Below are 20756 nucleotides of genomic sequence, written 5' to 3'. Positions count from 1 at the left end.
TCGCCTTTCAGAGGCGGGGCGGCTGAGAGGTCGGCCTCCTCCCGGCTCCGAAGCCGGAGCTCTGGCGGAGCTGGGCTCAAGAGGAGCCCGGGTGGGCGGCTATGGTTCGGACAGGCCCCAACGGCTTCTCTCCCGAAGGGAATGGCGCGTAACTCGGGGGGTTTCTGGGGCTGGGAGGGTTGTAGGCTGCGCTCGAGGTCCAGATGGGCTGGGCGCGCGGAGGGGGTGACGCGTAGAGGGGCGCGGAGTCTCGGGACCGAGGAGCTGCCTCGGGAGGGCCCTTGCCAAGGGGCAAGCTCGGGATTGTAAAACGACTGGCACGGAGTTGGCTGAGTAGATGCGACGACGTGATGGTACCTGCGGCCCTGGGGCCTTTGCAAACCTCTCTTAGAAATTCCCGCGGTCTGGGAGGCTGGGACATGGTCGATAGATGACAGGAAGTTCCTGGATGTAATGAGACAAAAAGTGTTGGCACTTTTAGGTCGTGAAAACTGCCATTACAGAGAAAGAGAAACACAAACATTCTCAGAGGCCCCCTGTATGAGGTCCCAGATAAACTTTGCATGCCAGTAACAGGACATGCCAACACCAGAGGAATAGAGATGGCCCCTTCCAACGCCTTTCTTCCAAGGCGCGCCAAAGGTGGGTTCTGAGAAGGTAGAGAAGGGGTCGGGAGCAGGGGGAGTGATAATTCTGAGGAAAACAGTTCTCTATTATGGGGTGAGTCAGATTTACAGTTAATGTGAAAGGGGAAAAAATTCCACTGTCGGTGAAAAAATTCCACTGCCGGTGAAAATACTGTCGAGGAGTAACCAGCACTCACATTCGCTGTTTGTGCCAAATGCTGACTAGAAAGTAGTCCTATGTGTTGCCTGGGAAGGTGTATTGGCCATAGTGCCAGGCACCCCTCCTCCTTTCTGAGATAGGTACCTGTCATCTCTTGCGTCCTCTTTCAGAGTAAGGGATGAGAAGCACTGAACTTTATGCAAGTGATCTCCAGGTCTGGGGAAACTCAAGTTACCAAGAACACTTGGCTTCTCTGAATTGCTCCCCTTACAAGCAGTGTTTAATTTATGGAAATAGGTTTCAACCTCTTGAATTAGTAAAGTGAGAGAAGCCTTGACAGGCCTTGGACTGGAGCATGGTTAAAGCTACATCATTTTTAAGCAACCACTTAAATTTTCTTCATTAGGGAGCGTGAGCCTGATGTGGGCAGAATTCAGATGAGTTGGACAGTGCTGTGAAGCGGCTGCAAGCAGCCTTCATTGCCTTGAGATGGTAGGCAGAACACAGAGTAAGACGTGTGGAAATACGCACCCCCACGACCTTGACTGCACGGAGTACTCGGGGCATGGGGTACTCTGGGGGCGGGGTGACAAGGACCAAGATGTGGTCCCTGGAGAGGAGGGAGGGGAAGTAGCACTGATACCGACCTTCTTATTAAGCAATGAGCAAACATTTCTTCTGAGTCTGAATGTCCAGCTGGAATCATTTATCAGTCTGTCCCTGGTATTGAGGAGTCAGGGACATGAATAGAGGAAAACGTTCCTAAATTCATTATATCCTGGCTGGGAGGATTTGCGTGTGGCATCTGGAAATTAGGGAAAAGGAGAGACTTCTGCCCACGGGGGGAACCCACAGTGGCATCCACTGCTGGTTAGTGGGGGCTGTTCCCATGCTCCGAATATGAATCTATTCTCAGAAACTCTAGGAAAGCATAAAAGACTTCTGTCTCTAAATGCCATTGGTGCTCTTTTCCCTCTGGTGACTTGGCAAAAGGCAAAACAACTCATTACGCATTCTCGTTTTCAACACGTTCGTTGTTTGATTTTTTAAAGTGATTTGTTTTTCCCGTTTTAGGCACCGAAAACCAAGAAGGAATTGAAAAGTGAGTAGAGAGGTGGAACGTCGTTAAGCCAAAAATAATTCCCCCACCTTGAGTTTAAAAATAACTTACGCGTGTCCATGTCCAGACGTTTTTGATGTGTCTTGCTGGTTCCACCAATTCTCTAGGCAGCTTTGCTCTTTCCAGGGGGCTCCTTATGCTGCCTCACTGGATCCTCAGAGTCTTTCAGAAATAAGCAAAGGATGGGACTTGGGAAAAAAGTCCTTCTCATCGGGCCCTGTATCCGGAAGTATACGGTTGGGATTGCGAGTGGTGAAGGTGCTTAGCTGGATGTGAGAACTAATTCAATGCTCGTACTTGGGTTTCCCCACATGCCCCATCAGGAAGTGGCCAAAGAAATGTGCCTCCAGACCAGTTCTGGGGGCCTCAGATGCAGGGGTGCAAGGAGGCAATTGGTATGAAAGAAGCCTGTGCATGCCTAGAAATCTGGGGTGCTTCTCCTGAAGAAGCACACGGGGCTCTGTTCAGAGTCTGGAAGACTGGCCTGTTGACCAGGGTGTCGTATAGAACACAGCTTCCAATGAAAATCTTCACGATCATCCTTTGAGAAAGTTATTTTCAATAAGGCCCGTGACTTGTTGCCAGAGAGTTAGAAAATATCTGGTGGCCAGTGGAGACAGAGCCACACCTGAGGTCCTGGGGCGAGGTGTCCAGCCAGGAGGCCGTAAGGACCAGCCTTCTTTCCTCCTGAAGTCCTGACACCACACTTCCTGTTCCAGACTCCATTGATGATGTCCTTGGTGACCTCCTGGGGGATGCAAGTAAGTGCCCCTTGCCCAGAATTCTCTGCTTTAGGCTTTTTCCTTTTTTTTTTCTAATTGAGATATAATTCACATAAGACTTACTCTTTTAAAGTATGCAGTGCAGCGGCTTTTAGTATACTCACTAAGTCGTATAAGCATCACCACAGTCCAATTCCAGAACATTTTCATCACCTCACACAGAAACTCCATACCCCCATTAGTAGCCATTCTCCATCCTCCCCTCCCCTCCCCTCCCCCGCAGGCAACCACTAATCTACTTTCTTTCTCTATGGATTCACCTATTCTGGACATTTTATATAGAACAGAAACCTATAGCATCTGGCTTCTTTCACGTAGCAGAATGTTTTCAAGCTCCCGTTCTTCATTCCTCTCTATGAGGATGTACACATTTTCTTTCCCCCTTCATAGCCAATGCTTATTTGGATGCTTTCCACCTTTTGGCTGGGCTGTTATGAACATTCATATGCAAGTTTTTGTGTGGATATATGTTTTTAGTGCTTTGAGGTATGAACCTAGCTGTGCAATTGATGGAACTATATGGTAACTCTATGTTTAACATTTTAAGAGACCAGCGAACTGTTTCCACAGCAACTGCACCATTTTACATTCCCACCAGCAGTGCAGAAGGTTCCAATTTCTCCACATCCTTGTCAGTTCTCGTTATTGTCTATCTTTTGGATTCTAGCATCCTCGTAGGTGTAAAATTGCATCTCTTCATGGTTCTGATGTGCATTTGTTTCCCTAGTGACTAATGATGTTGAGCATCTTATCATGTATTTATTGGCCATTCATATATCTTCTTTGGAGAAGGTTTATGTAGATCCGTAGCCCATTTTTTAATTGGGTTGTTTGTCTTCTTATTGTTGCATTGTAAGCGTTCCTCATTATTCGGGGTACTAGTCCCTTACCTTCTGTGTCCCCGTCTGCTGGACTGAGAGGAGCAGCGCTTCAGGGTCATGCAGAGCTCACCGGGGACAGCAGGTCCAGCAAGGCTAAGGTTCCCGGCACTTGGCGCAGAAGAACCCACAAAGCACAGGCCCTTGTATGACAGCCAACAGCCTCGAGCAGTGGGAATGCATTGTTCTTCCTGCCTTCCCCCGGGGTGGGGTGGAGTGAGCTCTGCATTTGTCACCAGTTGTCATTTAGGCTTGTATGCAGATTTTTCAAGGGATAACCTGTGGGACCGGCCTCTGGGGCCAGTTCCCTTCCTTCAAACAGGCCCTTCTTCCCATAAGAACTTGTAATCTTTTTCATCTTGACTTCAGTTCTCTGCAGCCAAATCACATAGGTTTTGTTTTCTTTCTTTCAGCGACACTACCTGAGAAGCCTGTCAAACTAGCTCCACGGGCCAGAAAGGACACAGGCATAGCCCAGACACTCCCTCCTGCGAGAGCTGGAAAAAAGTAGGTACAGCCTGGGTGGGTACCCGTGACCCCACTCAGTCTAAATGCCCCTTGCCTCTCCGCCCCTTGCCTTCCACTTACTGTGCGCCCCGCTTTTGGTGCCAGTGATTTCCTCCTCCTCCCCTCACCTGGTCAGCGAAGGAGCCCAGGGGGGCGGGAAGAGAACAGAACTAGAGGTCAGAAGTCCTGGCTTCTCATCCCACATCTGTTACTTGCTGTGTGACTGTGGGCAATTCCTGAACCTCTCTGAGCCTCGCTTTCTTTGTCCTCAGAATAAGAGGATTGGTCTAGATTGGTGATTTTCAGATGCCATGTTTTTCTTCTCAGGTTCTCCTGACAGTTGAGTTTGGGGGGGGCGGGGAGTGCAAATTTTCCACCCCACCTTTATTTTAGCTAAAGCAGTTCTGTTTTCTTCTCTTGCCCGTTGTTATTAACAGTTTGTTTTTTAAAAGAGGCTCTACCGCTTTTAAATTAAAAAAAAAAAAAAATTAAAAATCACTGCATTATGTGGCCCATGAAGTTCTTTTCAGCACCCCTGTTCTCCCAGAGAAGAGACTCTCCAAGTTCACTTGGGTCCTCTAAGCCCTTCTTCTCTTAGAGTCACCCAGTGCCAGGGGGTTGCAGGTGGGTGCCACGTCCACCCCTTTGCAGGTCCTTCCGGGAAGACGACGCCTTCAGCACCATGGCAGGCCTGGCAGGAGCTGATGCCGAGGTGAGCCTGGCCCGTCCCCTATTCCCCACCCTCCCTTCTTACCCCCGGAAACAGCGAGATGGGCGCTGTGGCCCACCACTACTCACGGAAAGGTTCAGAAGGCCCTGCGAAGCCAGCTCGTTCTTAAAGCGAAACAGCACCGAGGGCCACCAAGGGCCCAAAGCGCATCCTTTTGCCTCCTACTAGTGAGCTGGCCCAGGAAGCAGAGCCCTGAGCAGCTGCTGGAGTCTCGGACGCTGCCCATTCTAACTGCACTTCCACGATACACCCCCCGCCGTCCGGTCACGTGGACGGGGAGCAGCGTAGTTTGAGTCCTGTGATGAACGCGGTCTTTCCAGCTGGGGGGAGGAGAAAGTGGCAGCCCTTTCTGGGTTTCCACAGCTGGGCAGCTTTGACTGCAGACAGCACTCAGGCCCCGAGTGAGGGCAGCACCCTCCTTTTCACACCCCACTGGCCGAGCTTTGCTTCTGCCCCCACAGAAGCCAGGCCCTTGGGCGAGAGCCCTGAGCTTCAAAGGGCCTGACTGACACACGTCCTCACCTTCCTGTGGACTTAGGTTTCAGACATCTCGGAAGCAGACCCGCAGGCCTTGCTCCAGGCCATGAAGGTAATGAAGCAGCTGGCACGGTTCTGGTGGGGTGGTACTGGTACTGGCTTTTCGCGCCAAGCCTTCATGCTCCCTTTAGTGCCTCCCTTTGCAGTTTGTGTTCTGAGCCCTTAGCCTGCCTGGAATGGCACTCACCCAGGAGCTGTTGCCCTCTGCCTCTGTGGGTACGAATCAGTCTCCCTGGTTCATAGAGATTCACCCACCGCGTCACGCGTCAGCCACAGGTCTCTGATGAAGTGAGGCCAGCTCCGCTCCCACCTGAAGTCTCACCTGGCTGTGTTCCTCCACCCCTGCATCACCTAGGGGGACAGAGGGGGAGACCGTCTCCTCTAAAGCTTATTCTTAACCTTTCTCCTTGTTTCTTTCCACACCCCCTGCCAAGTCCCTTCATTATTAGATCAAGCCCCAAGCTAACCCTGGCAATGCAGTTCTTTTAAATTACTTATTTTAATTAGTGTCAAGTATACAGTACATCGGTTAGACATCTGTATAGTTCATAGAACGATTCCCCCAATCGCTCCCTCCCTCCCCTGGCCCTCCACCCAGCCATCATATTAATGCTGACTGCTTTCCCTCTGCCGTGCTCCCCATCCCCGTGACCATCCATCAGCTACTCATTTGTACCTCTTTAACCCTTCGCCCCATTCTCCCAGCCCCACAACCCCCCTCCGCTCTGTCCGTCACCAAATTGTCCACTATATTTGTGAGTCTGTTTTTGATTAGTTTGTTCTTATTCCTTAGATTCCACATATAAGTGAAATCATATGGTATTTATCTTTGAAATAACTCTGAGTTATTTCACTCAGCATAAGAACCTCTAGGTCCATCCGTGTCATTGCAAATGGCAGGATTTCATTTTTTTTTAATGGCTGAGTATATATGAACCATACCTTCTTTATCCAGTCGTCTATAGATGTGCATTTAGGTTTCTTCCATTACCTTGGCTCTTGTAAATTGTGCTGACAATGCAGTTGTAAGGCGTCAATGCTGAAGACGTTATAAGAGCCGACTCTCAGCGCTCAGGTGGCCTGGGCGGAGTCTGAACCCTCAAGCTGCCCTTCGTTCTCCTTCCCCTGAGCACCTGTCTGGCAGCCGGCAGCGTGCTCCTACTTGACCTTGGCTCCTGTCCCCCTAGTTACCCTGTGTTGCCTCGGTCCTGGGCCAACCTGAATGCTTGCTTTCAGCCCGGTGGGGCCCTGAAGAATCGGGGTCTGTGCCCTTCTTGCCTCCAGATTCCATTTCTTTAACCTCAGCTTGAAATTGCTCCTTCCCAAGGCTGGCCAGCTGGGACCCTGGGCGTGACCTTCCAGTCCTCTGGATGAATTTTTTTGGTGGTGACTTTGAGTCTCTCGTTCCAGAACCCTGAGCTCAGCCCCCACGCCACTCGGTTACCTTTGGTTCTGTTTTCTTTCCCAACTCATCTTTTTTTTTTCTGAATAGTTTTCTCATTTTCCTTTGTTTCCTCGCAATCCCGCCCCTCAGGTGCCAACCACCCTCCTCAGATGAAGTCTTTGTCCCTTGTCAAAGTCAGTATTTAGTGAGTCAGTACCGAGGGCTTGCAGTGGCCCAGAGAGCCTGGCTGCCTTCACCGCCCGGCTCGGTTCCTTCAGGTTTTGAATGTCACCCTTCATCGCCACGGAGCAGCATTCTCGTCACACTTTTTCCTCGAATCGCACGTCACTTGCCCGAGCCAGGCAGGCTAAGGGATCCAAAATTATTTGTGACTTTGGACAGAATGACCCAAGCCCCTTCCCACTGCCCAGTGGCCGTCCGTTTGGGAATCTTAGACCCCCGGGTCCTGCTGCCTAGTCCTTTCTGCCCACAGGGCTTCGACACGGGCTAAGCCTGTGTTAGAAGCGGCTGAGAGCAGGTGCCAGCCACCCGCTCATTCTCGCATGGTGGCAGCAGTGGCTGGGCAGTGCCAGTCCAGGACCACCGGGCTCCTCTGAGACTGGATGTGGGGAGACTTTGTGCTTCGGCCCTGCCTCTGTCCTTGTTCTGTGCCCCTGTCGGGTCAGTTCCCCAGCTCACGTCCCCGATTGTCCCCCATGGAAAATGGAGGCACCATCACATCACCACTAGGCCTCCGGGAGCAACCAGCAGCTGAGCACCTGTGGGCATTCCTCTCTCTTCCCGCTTTCCCAGGATCTGGACGACATGGATGCCGATCTCCTAGGTCTGAGGAAGTCTCACCTATCCTCTAGCAAAAATGCTGCAAAGGGTTCTGGGAGAGAAGAGCTGCCTAGCAACCCCAAACCTGCTGGCACCTTTACAGCCAACGAGAAAGGTGAATGGGACCTGGCTCTTTGGACTTTGGGAGGCTTTGGGGATGTGGAAATGTAGAAGATGCTTAGAAGGAAGCTTTTCTGTCCTGTGGGTTTTCTGTGCCTGGGATGGAGAGGCCAGGGGCTGGCTTGTAGTGTGTGTGAGTGTTTATGGTGGGGGAGGGGGACAAGTTGAGCTTCCTCCCTTCCTCGGGCTGTTCCATTTCCTCCAAGTGCAACACAGCAGCTCCTGGAGGAGCCATTTGAATTAAATTGCAGAATTTTACGGTAGCCCGTGCATCTCCCAAACACGTCTCTATTCGGAGTGACTCGTGACTAGGCGGCAGGAGGTGGCTTCCAGACTCCATTCTCCTGCCAGAAGCCTGTGTGAGAACTGGGGACAGGTAGACCCATCCCAGGGCTGTGTCCACAGTCACACTGCCCTCCCCTTCCCGCCCCACCTGCTGTGGCCCCAGTCAGGGTATGGCAGAAGAATCTCGACCACGGGAGACCCAGGCCTGCAACCTTGCTTTCTCTTTGCCTTCTACAGGGGACACCATTCCTACCAAGAAGCCATCTCCCTCTCCCAGAAGCCTTGGGCAGCAGTACAGGAAGTTTTCCTTTGAAGGTACCAGTGGCCCCCCAGTCACACTCCTGGGACACTCCAGATTTGAGAGCGCAGTAGCCCGAGTAACGCTTACTCCCTTGCTGTGGCCAAGACTCTGCGTGTGTCAGACGAGCAGCAGACAGCTGATTCCACTGATTTAGTTTGTCGTGGGTCCAGGGAGGGGCTAATTGTGTTGTGTTCACCCAGATATTTGGGGAACCGATTCACGAGGACTTTGAAGCCACGCATCCAACTGAAGATTTTATAAAGTAAAGGAAAAATTCCCATTCTTCACGAATGCGTGGATGTTTCACTTCTCTTCTGATGCCTTAGGGACGTCTCCAGAAGGCTGTGCAGACAGCGGAAGCGGGGCCCATGGGCGAGCCTGGTGCAGACACACTGGGCACCCCCCGGCTCCTCATGTGCAGCCCGGTCTGGTTGGAGCCACCCCAGATGCTGAGGGGCTCGTTTATGTGCCAGAGCAGCTAGGGATGATAACAATGACATCTTAGCCGCCCCCCACCCAGCACAGCACAGGGCTTTTTTTCCTGCACACATGTGCAGTCTGACCACTGCTTTCCCTCCCGGCCCTGAGACTTGGAAGACCCATTGGCAGGACTTCTCTCCGATGACGAGGAAAGTGTCGCCAAGAAGCCGCCGGGGACCGAGAGTAAAGTGACTTCGGAAAAGAGCCCAGCCCCAGTCAGAGATCCGGGTAGGGGGCGCCGGTTTCATCCCGCGGAAGGTGCAGCTGGCAGCAGGCCTGCCCAGCTGCCCAGTGCAGGGCCACAGAGCCCTCCCGGCGGACCGCAGACCTGAGGCCCCAGTCCGAGGGATTATCCGTCCCTAAGAATGGGAAGGGGTGTGAGCTGGGGATCAGTCAGGTCCTGTGGGAGACCAGACATGTATGAGGCCTGCTGCCCCACCCAAAGGTCAGAGTGGCAGAGAAATGCCCCCCTGAACCCATTCAGCGTGTCACAGCTGAGGACAAGACAGCTGTGGGCATGGCGCCCTGTGTTCTGTCCTAGGTCCCTCCATTCCTCTAGCTCCTGGGGACACCCCCATCCGAAAGAAGGACGAATCGCTGTTTGACGATGGGGACGACATCATGGCCGCCCTGGGGTTTGGGGACAGCCCCAAAGCGGACAGGAGGCAGACAGGAGACCAGTAAGGGTCCTTAGATGCAGAGAGCCCCTGGCCAGGCCGCTGCTTCAGGTCCAGGGAGAAGTTACTGGGGGGGATAGCATGGGCCCCCAGGAGCCCCTCGTATTCACACGTGCCTACCCTGTGTCCTGTCCTGCAGGGAAGGGCCCCGGCCTGCTCGCTCCAAGCTGGATGAGCTGCTGGGTCGAGGCACTGCCACCAAGCTGCTGGCCCGCCCAGGCACCGGGGAGCACAGCGAGTTCAAGCTGGACAGGAAGTACCAGAGGCCACAGGGTAAGGAAGCTTTGGGGTAGCGGGGGGCCCCAGAGCAGGTTTCTACCACAACCCATAATAAGAAATAAACTTTATGTCATCACACACACACACACACACACACACACACACACACATATTATTATGCATATTTTAACTGAGACAAGTGTCATGAAATATTAATTACCATGTTCAATATTGTTATTCTTATTTATACGCTATTTGGTTTATAAAGATATTGGCTGCAAAGCATTAAAGTGGTTTCTCAACCTGCTAAGAGGTAGCAGCTCACAGTTGGAAAAACTGTTCTGGACCAGTATTTCTTAAAGCATCTGCTGGAGCCACATGTTGAATTGTGCCTGGGGCACACACAGCTCATGGCTGCACCTCAGGGCCGTCCCGCAGGGCCCGCCACCACGTTTGGCGGCTCCCAGATGCTCCTCCAAGTGGAGCTGACACCCAGCCTCTCAGCCCTGCTTCCTCCCGGGCAGCCTCACCTCCACTTGTCACACTCGTCAAGCTGCCATTTCATCTCTGTGTAAACAGTTCTGTGCCCATGATCACAGGCCCCTTATTAATTCACAGACAAAGACGATACCTGGGGTGACGAGGACTTCACCTTTGGGGCCTATCAGCCCACCATGGGCTCCTCCGAGGGCCGACAGTCCCGCCGGCAGCCAGTCAGGTAAGCGGACCCGCAGGGAGCTTGGCCTCGGAGACAGGCTGCCCACGGGGCAAACGGGCCGGCCTCGCCCCATGCCGCTGACAGGCCTGTTGGGGAGGCCACGCTGGGCACGGCTCTGGGCTTTGCGGGTGCTGAAGGCAGGGGGAGGTCGCCCAGCCCTGCAGTCCAGGTCAGGTGGTGGAGATGGCCCCCAGCAGGAGCCCAGGCTGCTGGAGAGGGTGGGCCTGCCTCTTCCTGAAGCCTCTCAAAGCCGGAGGCCTGTGGCGGCTTCTCCTCTCGAACCCTGCTCCCCGGGAAGCCTGCCTTGGGGGTCTGCCATGTGGACCCCGTCAATGGTCTCGTCCCCGTTTGCAACACGGTAGTGGATGGAATTGTCTGAATTTGGAATTTTTCTCCCAGTGTATATTTTAAACTTTGTATTTCGAAATACTTTCAAACTGACAGAGAGGTTGTGGGGACAGTGTGGCATGCTCCCTCCTGCCCGCCACCCAGACTCAGCAGGTGTTGACACTATGCCATGTTGGCTTCGTCGGCCTCTCTTTCTCTGAATAACTGTATAGACACGTCGAAATTGTTCCCAGCCCCAGCATGTGTCTAGTCCTTGGAAGCTGCTGCCACTGAGCAGTAAAACATATAGGCAATGGCTGAACAAATGAAGAGGTAACAAACGACACTGGGCGAAACGCCTAAACCACTTGTCCAGCTGGTTCTTCTCTGGACGCATGTGCCCGCGGCTGTCGTTTGGTCCTGTGTGCTGCGGGTGGAATTGTCCCTGGGTGGTGTGATGGAATTCATTGTCCGCATCTGGCGGTGTCCTATGAGCAGCGCTCAGTTGCCACTGCTCTGCCGCCTGGGCTGGCGTGGGTACCGTTCCCGGGGCCTGAGGCTGGCCGTGCGGAGGCCCTGGGCATCCCCGGCTCCTTGGTGTGGAAGGCGCAGTTGCCCCCCAGCAGCGGAGGACGAGGCCGGAGGGAAAGGGGGCTCTTGGGACGGGTGACTTGCCCTGCCTTAGACCGCTCCTCTCTGTCTTAAAGTAGGTTCTTGGCAGAAGGGACCACAGACCTCAAGGGAGAAGCAGGCTCTAAGCAGAGCACCCCCGTGGCGTCCAGCCCCACCCACCCCAGGAAGGGAGGAGCCGACTGGTTAGGCCTCAAGGAAGATGACTGGGACCTGCACCCCCCATCAGCCACCAGAGAGCCTCACAGGGGAGGCTCCGCATTCTCCACGCCCTCGGCACCTCATCTCGTGGGCCGGCACTCTGCCCCGGCTGGGCTCCCATCCTCCTCGGGGGCAAAGCCAGCGCCCAAGGATGTAGATGCCCTTGCCAAAGCCAGCCAGGCTTCCCAGCTGGGCGCACCTGAGGGGGAGGAGGAGGAGGACTGGCTGAGCCACGCCCTGTCTAGGAAAAAGTCCCAAGGTCCGTCCAGAGAGGAGCACGCTGCCCCCTCCAAGGGCCAGAACACAGTGGGGGTGGTGAGCCAACCCCCGTCCAGCAGGTACAGGCTGGGGCTGCTTTCTCTAGCACAGGGAGAGCCGGGCAGAGCGCGGGGAGCTCCGGCCGTGTGCCCCAGAGCAGAGCACGGTCCTTACCTGTGCCCTCCCCTGGAGCCCCACGGGGGAGCCTCAGGCTCCCTCCTTTGCCCAGGTGCAGACACGAGGGGACAGGGGGGCTCTTGACACTCATGCCCTAACTGCTGTGGGGATAGGTGCTGGCTTGGTCGGGCAGGAGACAGAGGACGCCCTGACGTGGCACACGCGCAGCCCTCTGAGCAGCAGCTCTGCCCACAGCGCCCTTCGGCTGGCAAAAAACCCCAGTGTCCAAATTCTCGGTGCGACTGCTGGCCTGAGCCGAAGTAAACGACGCGTGTGTGGGCCGAGATCGGCCCGTGCTTGTCGGGGGTGTTAGAGAACACACAGTGGCCAAGAGGCGACTCCTGGGGGGAGCCACAGGAAGGCGAGCCAGTGGGGCAGGAAGTGACTGACCCGAGACTGACCCCTGAGGGCAGGCAGGCGAAAGGGGCTGGCAAGGCCGGGATCCTCCAGAGGAAATGGCAAGATGCCGTGGGGTGGGTGTGAGTGAGGAGAGTGGCTTTGACCTGGAGCCGAAACCCGGGAAAAGCTTCCTTACTGACTCCGAGAGTCGAGAAGGGAGTTGAGAACGACAGACAGGAGAGAGGAGCCCAAAGGGCAGCCGGACCTGGTGGGAGAATGAGCAGAGCCTCAGTCTTAAGGCCTTGAATTTGAACTTAACTCTGGTGCCTATAACATGGCCATTGTCGCTCCTTGGACTGTCATCTGATGGTCAGTGTCCATTCACTGTGCCATGGTGGGCACTGGGGCAGAGGGGGGGTCTGGAAGGCCGGGGGCTCAGACTTGGGAGAATTCCCAAGACAGGATGGTGGGAACGGGAGGAGAGCCCAGGGGAGGCGGGAAGACGAACAGCCACACAGCTTCACACTCGGGCCTTGTCCTGTCTTCATCCTTCCGAACCTGGACCCTGCCACCTTTGCTTTAACACTTACTTCTTCAGCCAACCAGTTGCCAGCACCCAGGGGCTCAAACAAGCAGCTGCTGGAGGGACCTCAGGAACAGCAGCACAAAGGCCGCCTGCCGGGCCTGCCACCTCGGGGTAAGTTGCAGCCGGGGCTGAGGGTCATGAGAAGCGCATGGGGGACCGGCATGGGCCTCCTTCCTTAGAGGGTACCAATGGCTGTGTGTTGGTATGTGGCATTCAATACCTCGCATCAGGCCCACTGGTTAAGGAGCGTCCTGACGCCAGGTCCTCGTCTTCTTTACCCACCTAAAGCTTCACTTCAGTGAACCGCCAGCCCCCAGGGCTTTTCCTGTCCTGTCTTTGACTTGAACCTGATGTTTTCCTTTATTGTCCCTGCCACCCTCCATCCCTGTGTCCTCAGGTCCTCTGTGACTTGGAACCAGGCCTCCTTGGCCCTCCATGCAGGTGACTCGAAGAAGGACATAGCTCCTGGAAACCTCTCAAGCACTGGTTTGTTTTCTGCTTTGTTTGGGGGTTAACTCTGGGTAAGAAAGAGGCACTTTGAGCTTCCTTCGGGGCTCCCCAAAGACAGTGAAGCTGGAGCACCCACGAGACGGGGGCTTCTGTGGGCCTCCTTCCCACTCAGCTCTCTGCCGTTTATTTTTCAGAGCCTGTGTTGTGTGTCCCAAGTTCCCAGGAACCCACAGGGCTGCCTGTGCCTGTCCAGGTAGGGAGGGCGGACAAACAGGTATAGGTCTCAGGCGCAGGGAGCAACTCAGAGGCAGCAACAGCGGTTTGACTTGACAGCCTGTCAGGAAGACAGTGTGGTGACATCAGAGAGCTCACCGGGCTCTTCCCAGCAGCACCTTTAGCCTTGCCACCCCAGGCAGAGCTGGGTGCTAAGTTGCCAGCACAATAGGGAATTAAAGGTGGCCCCCAGGCAGAGGCAGCCAGAACGCTCCAATCAGAGTAGGGCTGCAGGTGTCACTCCCTCTGGAAAGCTTCCTCTATTGTTCCCCGCCCCCTCTCCCCCGCACCTCCATCTGTTACCCAGGTGTGGCAGTCACCTCTGACCCCTGGGCCTGAGAAGGCCAAGCCACATAAGAGCTTATCCCTGGTGACCCAGAAGCACCTCTGAAGATGGTGGGTGGCGAGCAGCCTGCAAGAAGCAGAGTAGCTATCATTATTTGGACTTGAGGCCCGATAGAAAGGGCCCGTGTCGTAAGACTGCTGGGACGCAGCTATTCACGTGGGACTCTGGAACCCCTGCCGGGGAGGATGTTCTGAGGGAGAAAGGGACTCATTCTCCTGACCAGACCAGAGAGGGGAGGTGCAGCGACCCTGTGACCTCCCAAGGCCTCATCCTTGGCCTCTTGGTGTCATGTCCTTGTCCCTGTCTGCAGTCCCAGTTCGGGTGCAAGGCCTGGGAGGTCTAGTGAGCAAAGGGCCAGAGGTAGGTGAGCTCAGCCAAGTCCCGGTCCCCTACCTAATCTGCCCTCAACTACAGTCCCTGCTCCCGGAGTCCCTAGCACGGAGCCTGCTGCCTGGCACAGAATACCAGAAACAGCTGCTGGCAGCTCAGGTGCAGCTTCAGAGTGGCACTGCCGAGCTCCAGGCTGAGCTTCTGCAGAGTCAGGCCCGGCTGGCAGACCTGGAGGCCCAGGTGAGGGGCCGGGGGCAGCTGGCTGTGATGGGAAGGTGTCACTGTGAGGGCTGGAAGGCTTCTTCCGGCAGCCCGTCCTCCACGCTGTCCCCCTTGCTGTCCTCCAGGTACGGAAGCTGGAGCTAGAGCGGGCCCAGCACAAGCTGCTGCTGGAGAGTTTGCAGCAGCGACACCAGGCCGACCTGGAGCTCATTGAGAATGCTCACAGGTACGCCCTCCCCTGCCTGTGGCCTCCGGGGCTCCCCGAGGCTCTTGGCCTGCCGCAGCCGACGTGCTCGGAGAGGCCCCACACTGGGTTTTCTGTTGGCAGGAGCCGCATCAAGGTGCTAGAAACCTCGTGCCAGCAGCGGGAAGAGCGGCTGCGTAGAGAGAACGAGGAGCTGGCCAGCCAGTGCTCGTCGCAGCGCCAGGCGGCTGAGCAGGCCCGCGCCGAGCTCACGGCCCAGCACCAGCGGCGCTTGGCGGCCGCCATGCAAGAGAAGGACCAGGAGGTGGAGCGGCTCCGGGAGCTGCAGCGGTGAGGGCACGGGCTTCCGGGGTGGCCGAGTCACCCGACCGCCATGATCCCCTGAGCCCGACTCAACAGCCTTGGAACCGAGGCCTGACTCCTTCCCTTCTGGGCGAGGCCCCAGGCTGAGCACACTGACCCAGGCCCCTACAGGGCCCGAGGGCTCACTGGCTATTCGGGCAGGGCCTGGAGCATCAAGCGCTGTGGGCTGACGCAGCGCAGGTCAACCTGCTCGCCTGCTGGACTCTCCAGTCCAGCGACTAGACCGACCCTAGGAGCAGTGCGCGCAGTGAGCGTGCTGGCGGGTCCGGCCGCCGTTCTGTATTAGAGCAGAAGCAGCGAAGGTGCAGGAGGGAGCTGGCCCACGAGGGCAGAGCGGGCCTCTGAACACCGCGCAGGTGCAGGCACGGAGGGCCGCGGGCGCACCTGTCTTTTCCTCTGTGTGCCGCGTCCTTTGCTGAGTAACAGAATCTCCCCCTGAGGAAGTGGGTGGCTGGGGAGCCAGGGAAACCAAGGTGGCGTCTGGAGCGGGGGAAGCCCCGGGAGCACGGGCCACCCCGAGGCGCGCTGCCCCTTGAGCCGCTGTCGCCACGCCCCTCAGGGCCTCCATCCTGGACATGCGCAAGGAGCACGAGGAGCAGCTGCAGCGGCTGAAGCTGCTGAAGGACCGGGAAATCGATGCCGTCACCAGCGCCACCTCCCACACGCGGTAAGGGCCAGATCCGGGCCCTGCCCACCCCAACGGGGCAGTGCTGAGGCCCCCAGGCCTGGTGACCGGATCCATCCCCAGGTCCCTGAATGGCATCATCGAGCAGATGGAGAAATTCTCCAGCAGCCTGAATGAGCTGTCCTCCCGCGTGGAGGCCTCGCACCTCAACACTGCCCAGGAGTGGGAGCTGGGGGTCCGGCAGCGGGACGAGCAGCTCCGAGGTACTGCGCAGCCACGTGTCCCTCCCTCCTTTCCGGTCCCGGTGGGAAGGTGGGCGGACAGTGAGCCCCTGTGGGCTGCCCCCAGCACTGCAGGAGAGGCTGGGCCGGCAGCAGCGGGACATGGAGGAGGAGCGGAGCCGGCTCCAGGAGGTCATCGGGAAGATGGAGGCCCGCCTGAGTGAGCAGAGCCGGCTGCTGGAGCAGGTGAGGCTGCCCTCTGGCACGGCCCGTGTTCCCCAGAGCACCCCAGGGAATGTCAGCAATACTCTGACCCTGGCCGCCGGACGTCCCTCTGCAGTCTCCTGCCCCTTCCTGCCTCTGCCTCCCCTGCCCTCGCCTGCCACAGCTGAGCCCCTCGGCCCATCAGCTGCACATCCCGCTTTCCTTCCTGCCACTGGAACCTGTCACGACAGCTGATGCCTATGACATTGGGAGAAGTGCTCTCGCCTCCTGAGCTGTAGCAGATACATCCTGACCTCCCTACGTAGCTTTGATATATGAGAGCAAAAGCTCTACTATTAGAAAAAGAATACCTTCTCTTCCTTTTGTACTAGGTTATCACGATACATTTCTCTGAAAAAAATTACAATACAAGAAAGAATAAAGAAGAAAGTTAAACTTACCCACTAGCCAGATAGCCCCTGATGACATCATAGCTATCCTGTGGACATAGCACTATGGAGATATAGATGTTTTGATATCATGAACCACATTCATTCAGTCCCTCATTTGGTAACTTCATTAAGCCTCTGCCTCAGCCCAGGCACAGTCAAGCTTCTAGCCTCGTGCTGTCTGTGCCCCGCATCCCCTGGCATTGCAGCGTCCCGCCCACCCTGGCACTTCGCCTGCTTGATTGATGGCAGATGGGCGGCTGAGTGCCCTCACTGGCGATTCAGAGAGTGAGGGCGCTACTGCCTCCAGCCCGCCCAGCGGCAGTTCCTGAGCCATTAGCGGTCATGCAGTTACTCCCAGCGGCTGGGCCTGGCAGCCCTTCCTGGGCGCCCCTGGTTTTGTGCCTCTCAAGAAAGGAGGTGTTTGTGGCATAGTGTGGGAGACGCAGTGGCTTTGCACAGCTCCCCAGGCGCAGGCAGCGCACCGAGGGGGAGCGTGTCCTCAGCCCCGACCCTGCCGCAGGAACGCTGGCGGGTGAGCGCGGAGCAGTCCAAGGCTGAGTCCACGCAGCGTGCGTTGGAGGAGCAGAGGAGGGTCGTGGCCAGGCAGACCGCCGTGGAGCGGGAGGAGCTGGAGCGGGCCAAGGTGGGTGGCGCCGCACCGCGTTCGGCAGCTGGTCCTGCCACGTGCGCTGGGCGCTCACCCCTCGCCCTGACGCCCTTGTCCCAGAGCGCCTTGCTGGAGGAGCAGAAGGCGGTCATGCACAAGTGCGGGGAGGAGCAGCGGCGCCTGGCGGCCGAGTGGGCCGAGTTCTTCGCGCAGCAGAAGCTGAGTAAGGAGCGGGCCGAGCGAGAGGCAGAGCGGGCACTGCAAGTGGACGCCAAGCGGGAGGGCACCCTGGTCAGCCTGGCCAAGGTAGGGCTCAGAGCCGCCAGCCTGGCCTCCCGCCCTTGCTGTCCGCTCCTCCACTGATGGGTGCGTTTAGCAAAGGGCACAGCGCCAGAGTCGCAGAGTTCAAACCACAGCGGCCATGCAAGGATAGCAGCTTCTTCTTACTGTTCTGGGTGCTTTATACACATTCGCTCATTCAGCCCTCACCATGTCCCCATGGCGTAGATGTGCTAGAGATGAGGAAACTGGGCTTCAGAGTATTTGAGCCCAGGCGTGAGGGGCAGCACCAAGGCTTGGCTTGTCTGGTCCTCGGACCCCATTGCCCCACTGTCTCCTCCCAGACTCGGATCATGTGGAGCCATAGCAATGGATGGGCGGGCCAGGGGGTCCTTGAACTCTGAGCAGGGCCCAGTGTGACTCCCGAGAGGAGAATGCAGCGAAGGCCTTGCCATCTCCAGGAGCAGGCAGAGCTAAAAATCAGGGCAAGCGAGCTCCGGGGCAAGGAGGACCAGCTGGCTGCCGAGAGGGAGGCCCTGGAGCGGGAGCGGCAGGAGCTGCGGCTGGAGCAGGAGAGGGTCAGCGCGGCCGCCCTGCGAATCCGGCTCCGTGCCGAGGAGGTGGAGAGGATGAGCCAGGTGCCAGGTGGCTCAGCTCGGGGGTGAGGTTGGGGCTCCAGTGGTACCCTGCTCCCAGCCCGCCCCGCTTACCCAGGTAACCTCCCCGCAGGTGGCCTCAGAGAAGTACGAGGAGGGGGAACGGGCGTTACGGGAGGCCCGGCAGGTGCAGTCCGCGCAGCAGGCTCGGCTACAGCTGGTGCAGCAGCAGCAGGAGCGCCTGCGGCAGCAGGAGCAGCACATGCACCAGGCAGGGCCCCATCCCGCCCCGGCTCCCCCAGCCACCCCTGCCCCTACCCCAGTCTCCCACCCTCACAGCGTGCCCTCTCTGGGGGTGGGGCACAGGAGCATCTGAGTCTGGCCCAGCAGAGACTGCAGTTGGACCGCGTCCGACAGGACCTGTCCTCTGGTCCCGTGGGGCTACTCACCAGGGCCCAGGGCCTGGCAACCTCTGGCCTAAGTGGTAAGTGGCTCCAGAAGGATGGGACTTTGGCCACTGGGTGGATGTGCCCAGAAGGTTGGTCCCGGTTGCACCCACCCACAGCGGTGAGAAGGCCCCGGGGAGACAGGCCGTGGCCATCTTGTCCTCCCCCCGACACTTCGGTCCCTGACTTGCCCCTCGGCCTTTGCAGCCGTCGTGGCTCCTGCTCTTGCTGACCCTCGGTGCAGCCAGCCGCCAGCCAGCCTGGGCCCCTCGCACCTCCACGCCAAGCTGGTACTGCTGAAACACACAGCTGAGCAGGTGAGCATCCTGGGTGGAGAGCGGGCCCTCCACTGCCCCTGGACCTACGGGTCCTCGTGGTGGCCAGCAGCTCAGGGCAGAGGCAGGGATGAGCACATGCTGGCCCCAAGGAGATCTGAGCCACCCCCTAGAGGAGAGCAGTGGTGCAGACGGCTTAGTGAGTTAGTGAGCGTCTCTCTGAGACCCGCAGGCCAGGTTCCATATGAAGCGATTTTGCATACATTGCCTTAGTTGAACCTCACAGTAACCCTGTGATGAAGACAGCTGTTATCACTTACAGAGCATTTCCAGTGTGTCAGGCTCTGTGCTAAAAACTATGTACATTGTAAGCCTTTACGTTGACCCAGCCCTACAAAGAAGGTAATGTCATTATCTCCAATTTATAGATAGGCTTAGAGAGATGGAGTCATATGCTAATGAGTGGCCTCAGCAGGACTGAGACCTGGTCCCAGCCCAGTGCCTGTGCTCCTTCTGTGCCCCCTGCTGCTTCCCAGAGCAGGGCAAAGCCAGGGAGTAAGTGGGGAGAGACCCCAAGCGAGGGCTGGCTTGGCCAGCACCCAGGGGTCCACCTCACGCTCAGTCCTTTGAGCCAGAGTCTTAGGCACAGGAGGGAGCAGGAGGGTGACGGCTCACCCAGCCCTGCCTTTCAGGACCGAGACTTCTTGGAGAATGAACAGTTCTTCCTGGAGACCCTGAAGAATGCTTCCTATAATGTGACATCACATTCGGCCTGAAGGGTCCCGCTGTCTCCTCTGCAGAGGCCTCAGACCCTGCACTCTGTCCCACCGCCCTGCTGGCTGCCATCCCCGAGGAGGGGTGCCCAGGAAAGGCTCTGTGAATCCCAGGAGCTGATTACAGCTCTTCCTGTGGACAGGGAGCAAGCGCATCCTTCCGTGTGTGCCCGCTGTGGCTGAGGTATGCAGGCACCCCGTGCCTCATTGGCCTCTGGGGTGACACGATACTGAGGGCATCTCAGCCCCAAGACACTGTCAGTCATGGCTTTGGTCCTCCAGCCCCACAGATGTTCAGCTCAGACCTGGGGGTCTGAGTGGGCTCTGTCGACCCCTCCCCTCCACGGCGGGCAGACGGTTTGGGGATCTTTTCGCCTGGGCCTGTTCTGAGGCAGGAGTCGTCTCAAAGAATGCCACAAGCATCCACCTGCCCACCTGGCAGAGACAGCACGGTGTCACCTCCCTAATGGGGACGTGGAGTCAGGCCACCCATTTTGAAGAGCCTTGTTAGCCTCCTGACCGAAGGCGTGGGAAGGGCAGGGGCAGGGAGGGTGCCGTGCCAGCCAGGCTCTACCTCAGTCTGACGTGCCCTTGGCACTCAGCCAGCCCTTCATGCTCTGAGGGGCTCGCACAAAGTCCCCGCCTCATTCCCAGCTGCCCGAGTGACTAGCTCAGCTTGGACAGTGGCCTCCTCGGCTTCTAATAGGCTCCCAGAGGTGGGGGTGGAGGGCTGTAGGTGATGGAGGAGTCTGGGGAGGGACAGGGCAAAAAGGCTTCTCTCTGCTGTTCTGCCACAAAGCCACAGCTTGGGGAATGAAGATGACAGCACAGGGGGACCAAGAGAGACCATACCCAGGCTGTCCCCACCCCAGACAGGCACTTTTTCACATGTGGGCGTCGGGCCTGGCTGGAAGGGTTACAGACCCACCACAGATGGACTCGACTAATAAAATCACAAGTCTAAAGCGGCTTCTCTTTGTGAGCAGCGTGTCATCTTCCGTGGGAGGAAGTGTTCCCGTGAGCGGGGAGGCAGAGGAGGACGGTGCTGGGTGGCTCTGAACAGGTCCAGTTTGTGTCTCTGATTCTCGGAACAGCTTTCAGAGGGACCTTATTTATTTACCAACAGTTTACAGCCTTCATCTTGGACCTATTAAACTGCTGTATTCTTAACGACTGGTTTCTCACAATTTGACACAGCTCATCAGTT

The 20756-nt window shown here is 57.0% G+C and overlaps 1 protein-coding gene across 13 annotated transcripts; it reads left to right on the top strand.

The window, feature by feature from the left end:
• Nucleotides 1–20349, top strand: FBF1 (Fas binding factor 1). Of its 13 annotated transcripts, none has more exons than XR_002780844.1 (31): nt 1–148; nt 482–642; nt 1193–1278; nt 1861–1888; nt 2626–2667; nt 3980–4073; nt 4725–4785; nt 5342–5392; nt 7538–7679; nt 8207–8284; nt 8859–8978; nt 9292–9430; nt 9567–9700; nt 10265–10364; nt 11399–11860; nt 12895–12993; nt 13280–13368; nt 13527–13585; nt 14366–14521; nt 14629–14729; nt 14832–15038; nt 15631–15738; nt 15820–15959; nt 16045–16163; nt 17094–17216; nt 17301–17403; nt 17921–18097; nt 18189–18326; nt 18422–18539; nt 18709–18818; nt 19469–20349. XR_002780844.1 is itself a non-coding variant. In XM_023531715.1 (31 exons), the coding sequence occupies exons 3-31, from the start codon at nt 1276–1278 to the stop codon at nt 19550–19552; spliced, it is 3447 nt and encodes a 1148-aa protein (XP_023387483.1). In that variant the 5' UTR covers nt 1–148; nt 482–642; nt 1193–1275; the 3' UTR covers nt 19553–20349. The 13 variants fall into 13 exon arrangements, 11 of the variants coding, with proteins under 11 accessions (XP_023387483.1, XP_023387482.1, XP_023387481.1 ...); XR_002780843.1 differs by having other exon boundaries at nt 17301–17486; nt 17921–18104; XM_023531715.1 differs by having other exon boundaries at nt 8880–8978; nt 17301–17486.
• Nucleotides 20350–20756: the final 407 nt, after the last annotated feature.

This window comes from Pteropus vampyrus, unplaced genomic scaffold (genome assembly GCF_000151845.1).
Source record: "Pteropus vampyrus isolate Shadow unplaced genomic scaffold, Pvam_2.0 Scaffold72, whole genome shotgun sequence".
NCBI lineage: Eukaryota > Metazoa > Chordata > Mammalia > Chiroptera > Pteropodidae > Pteropus > Pteropus vampyrus.
The sequence above is the reverse complement of the archived record's forward strand: the minus strand, read 5'-3'. Positions and strand labels throughout refer to the sequence as shown.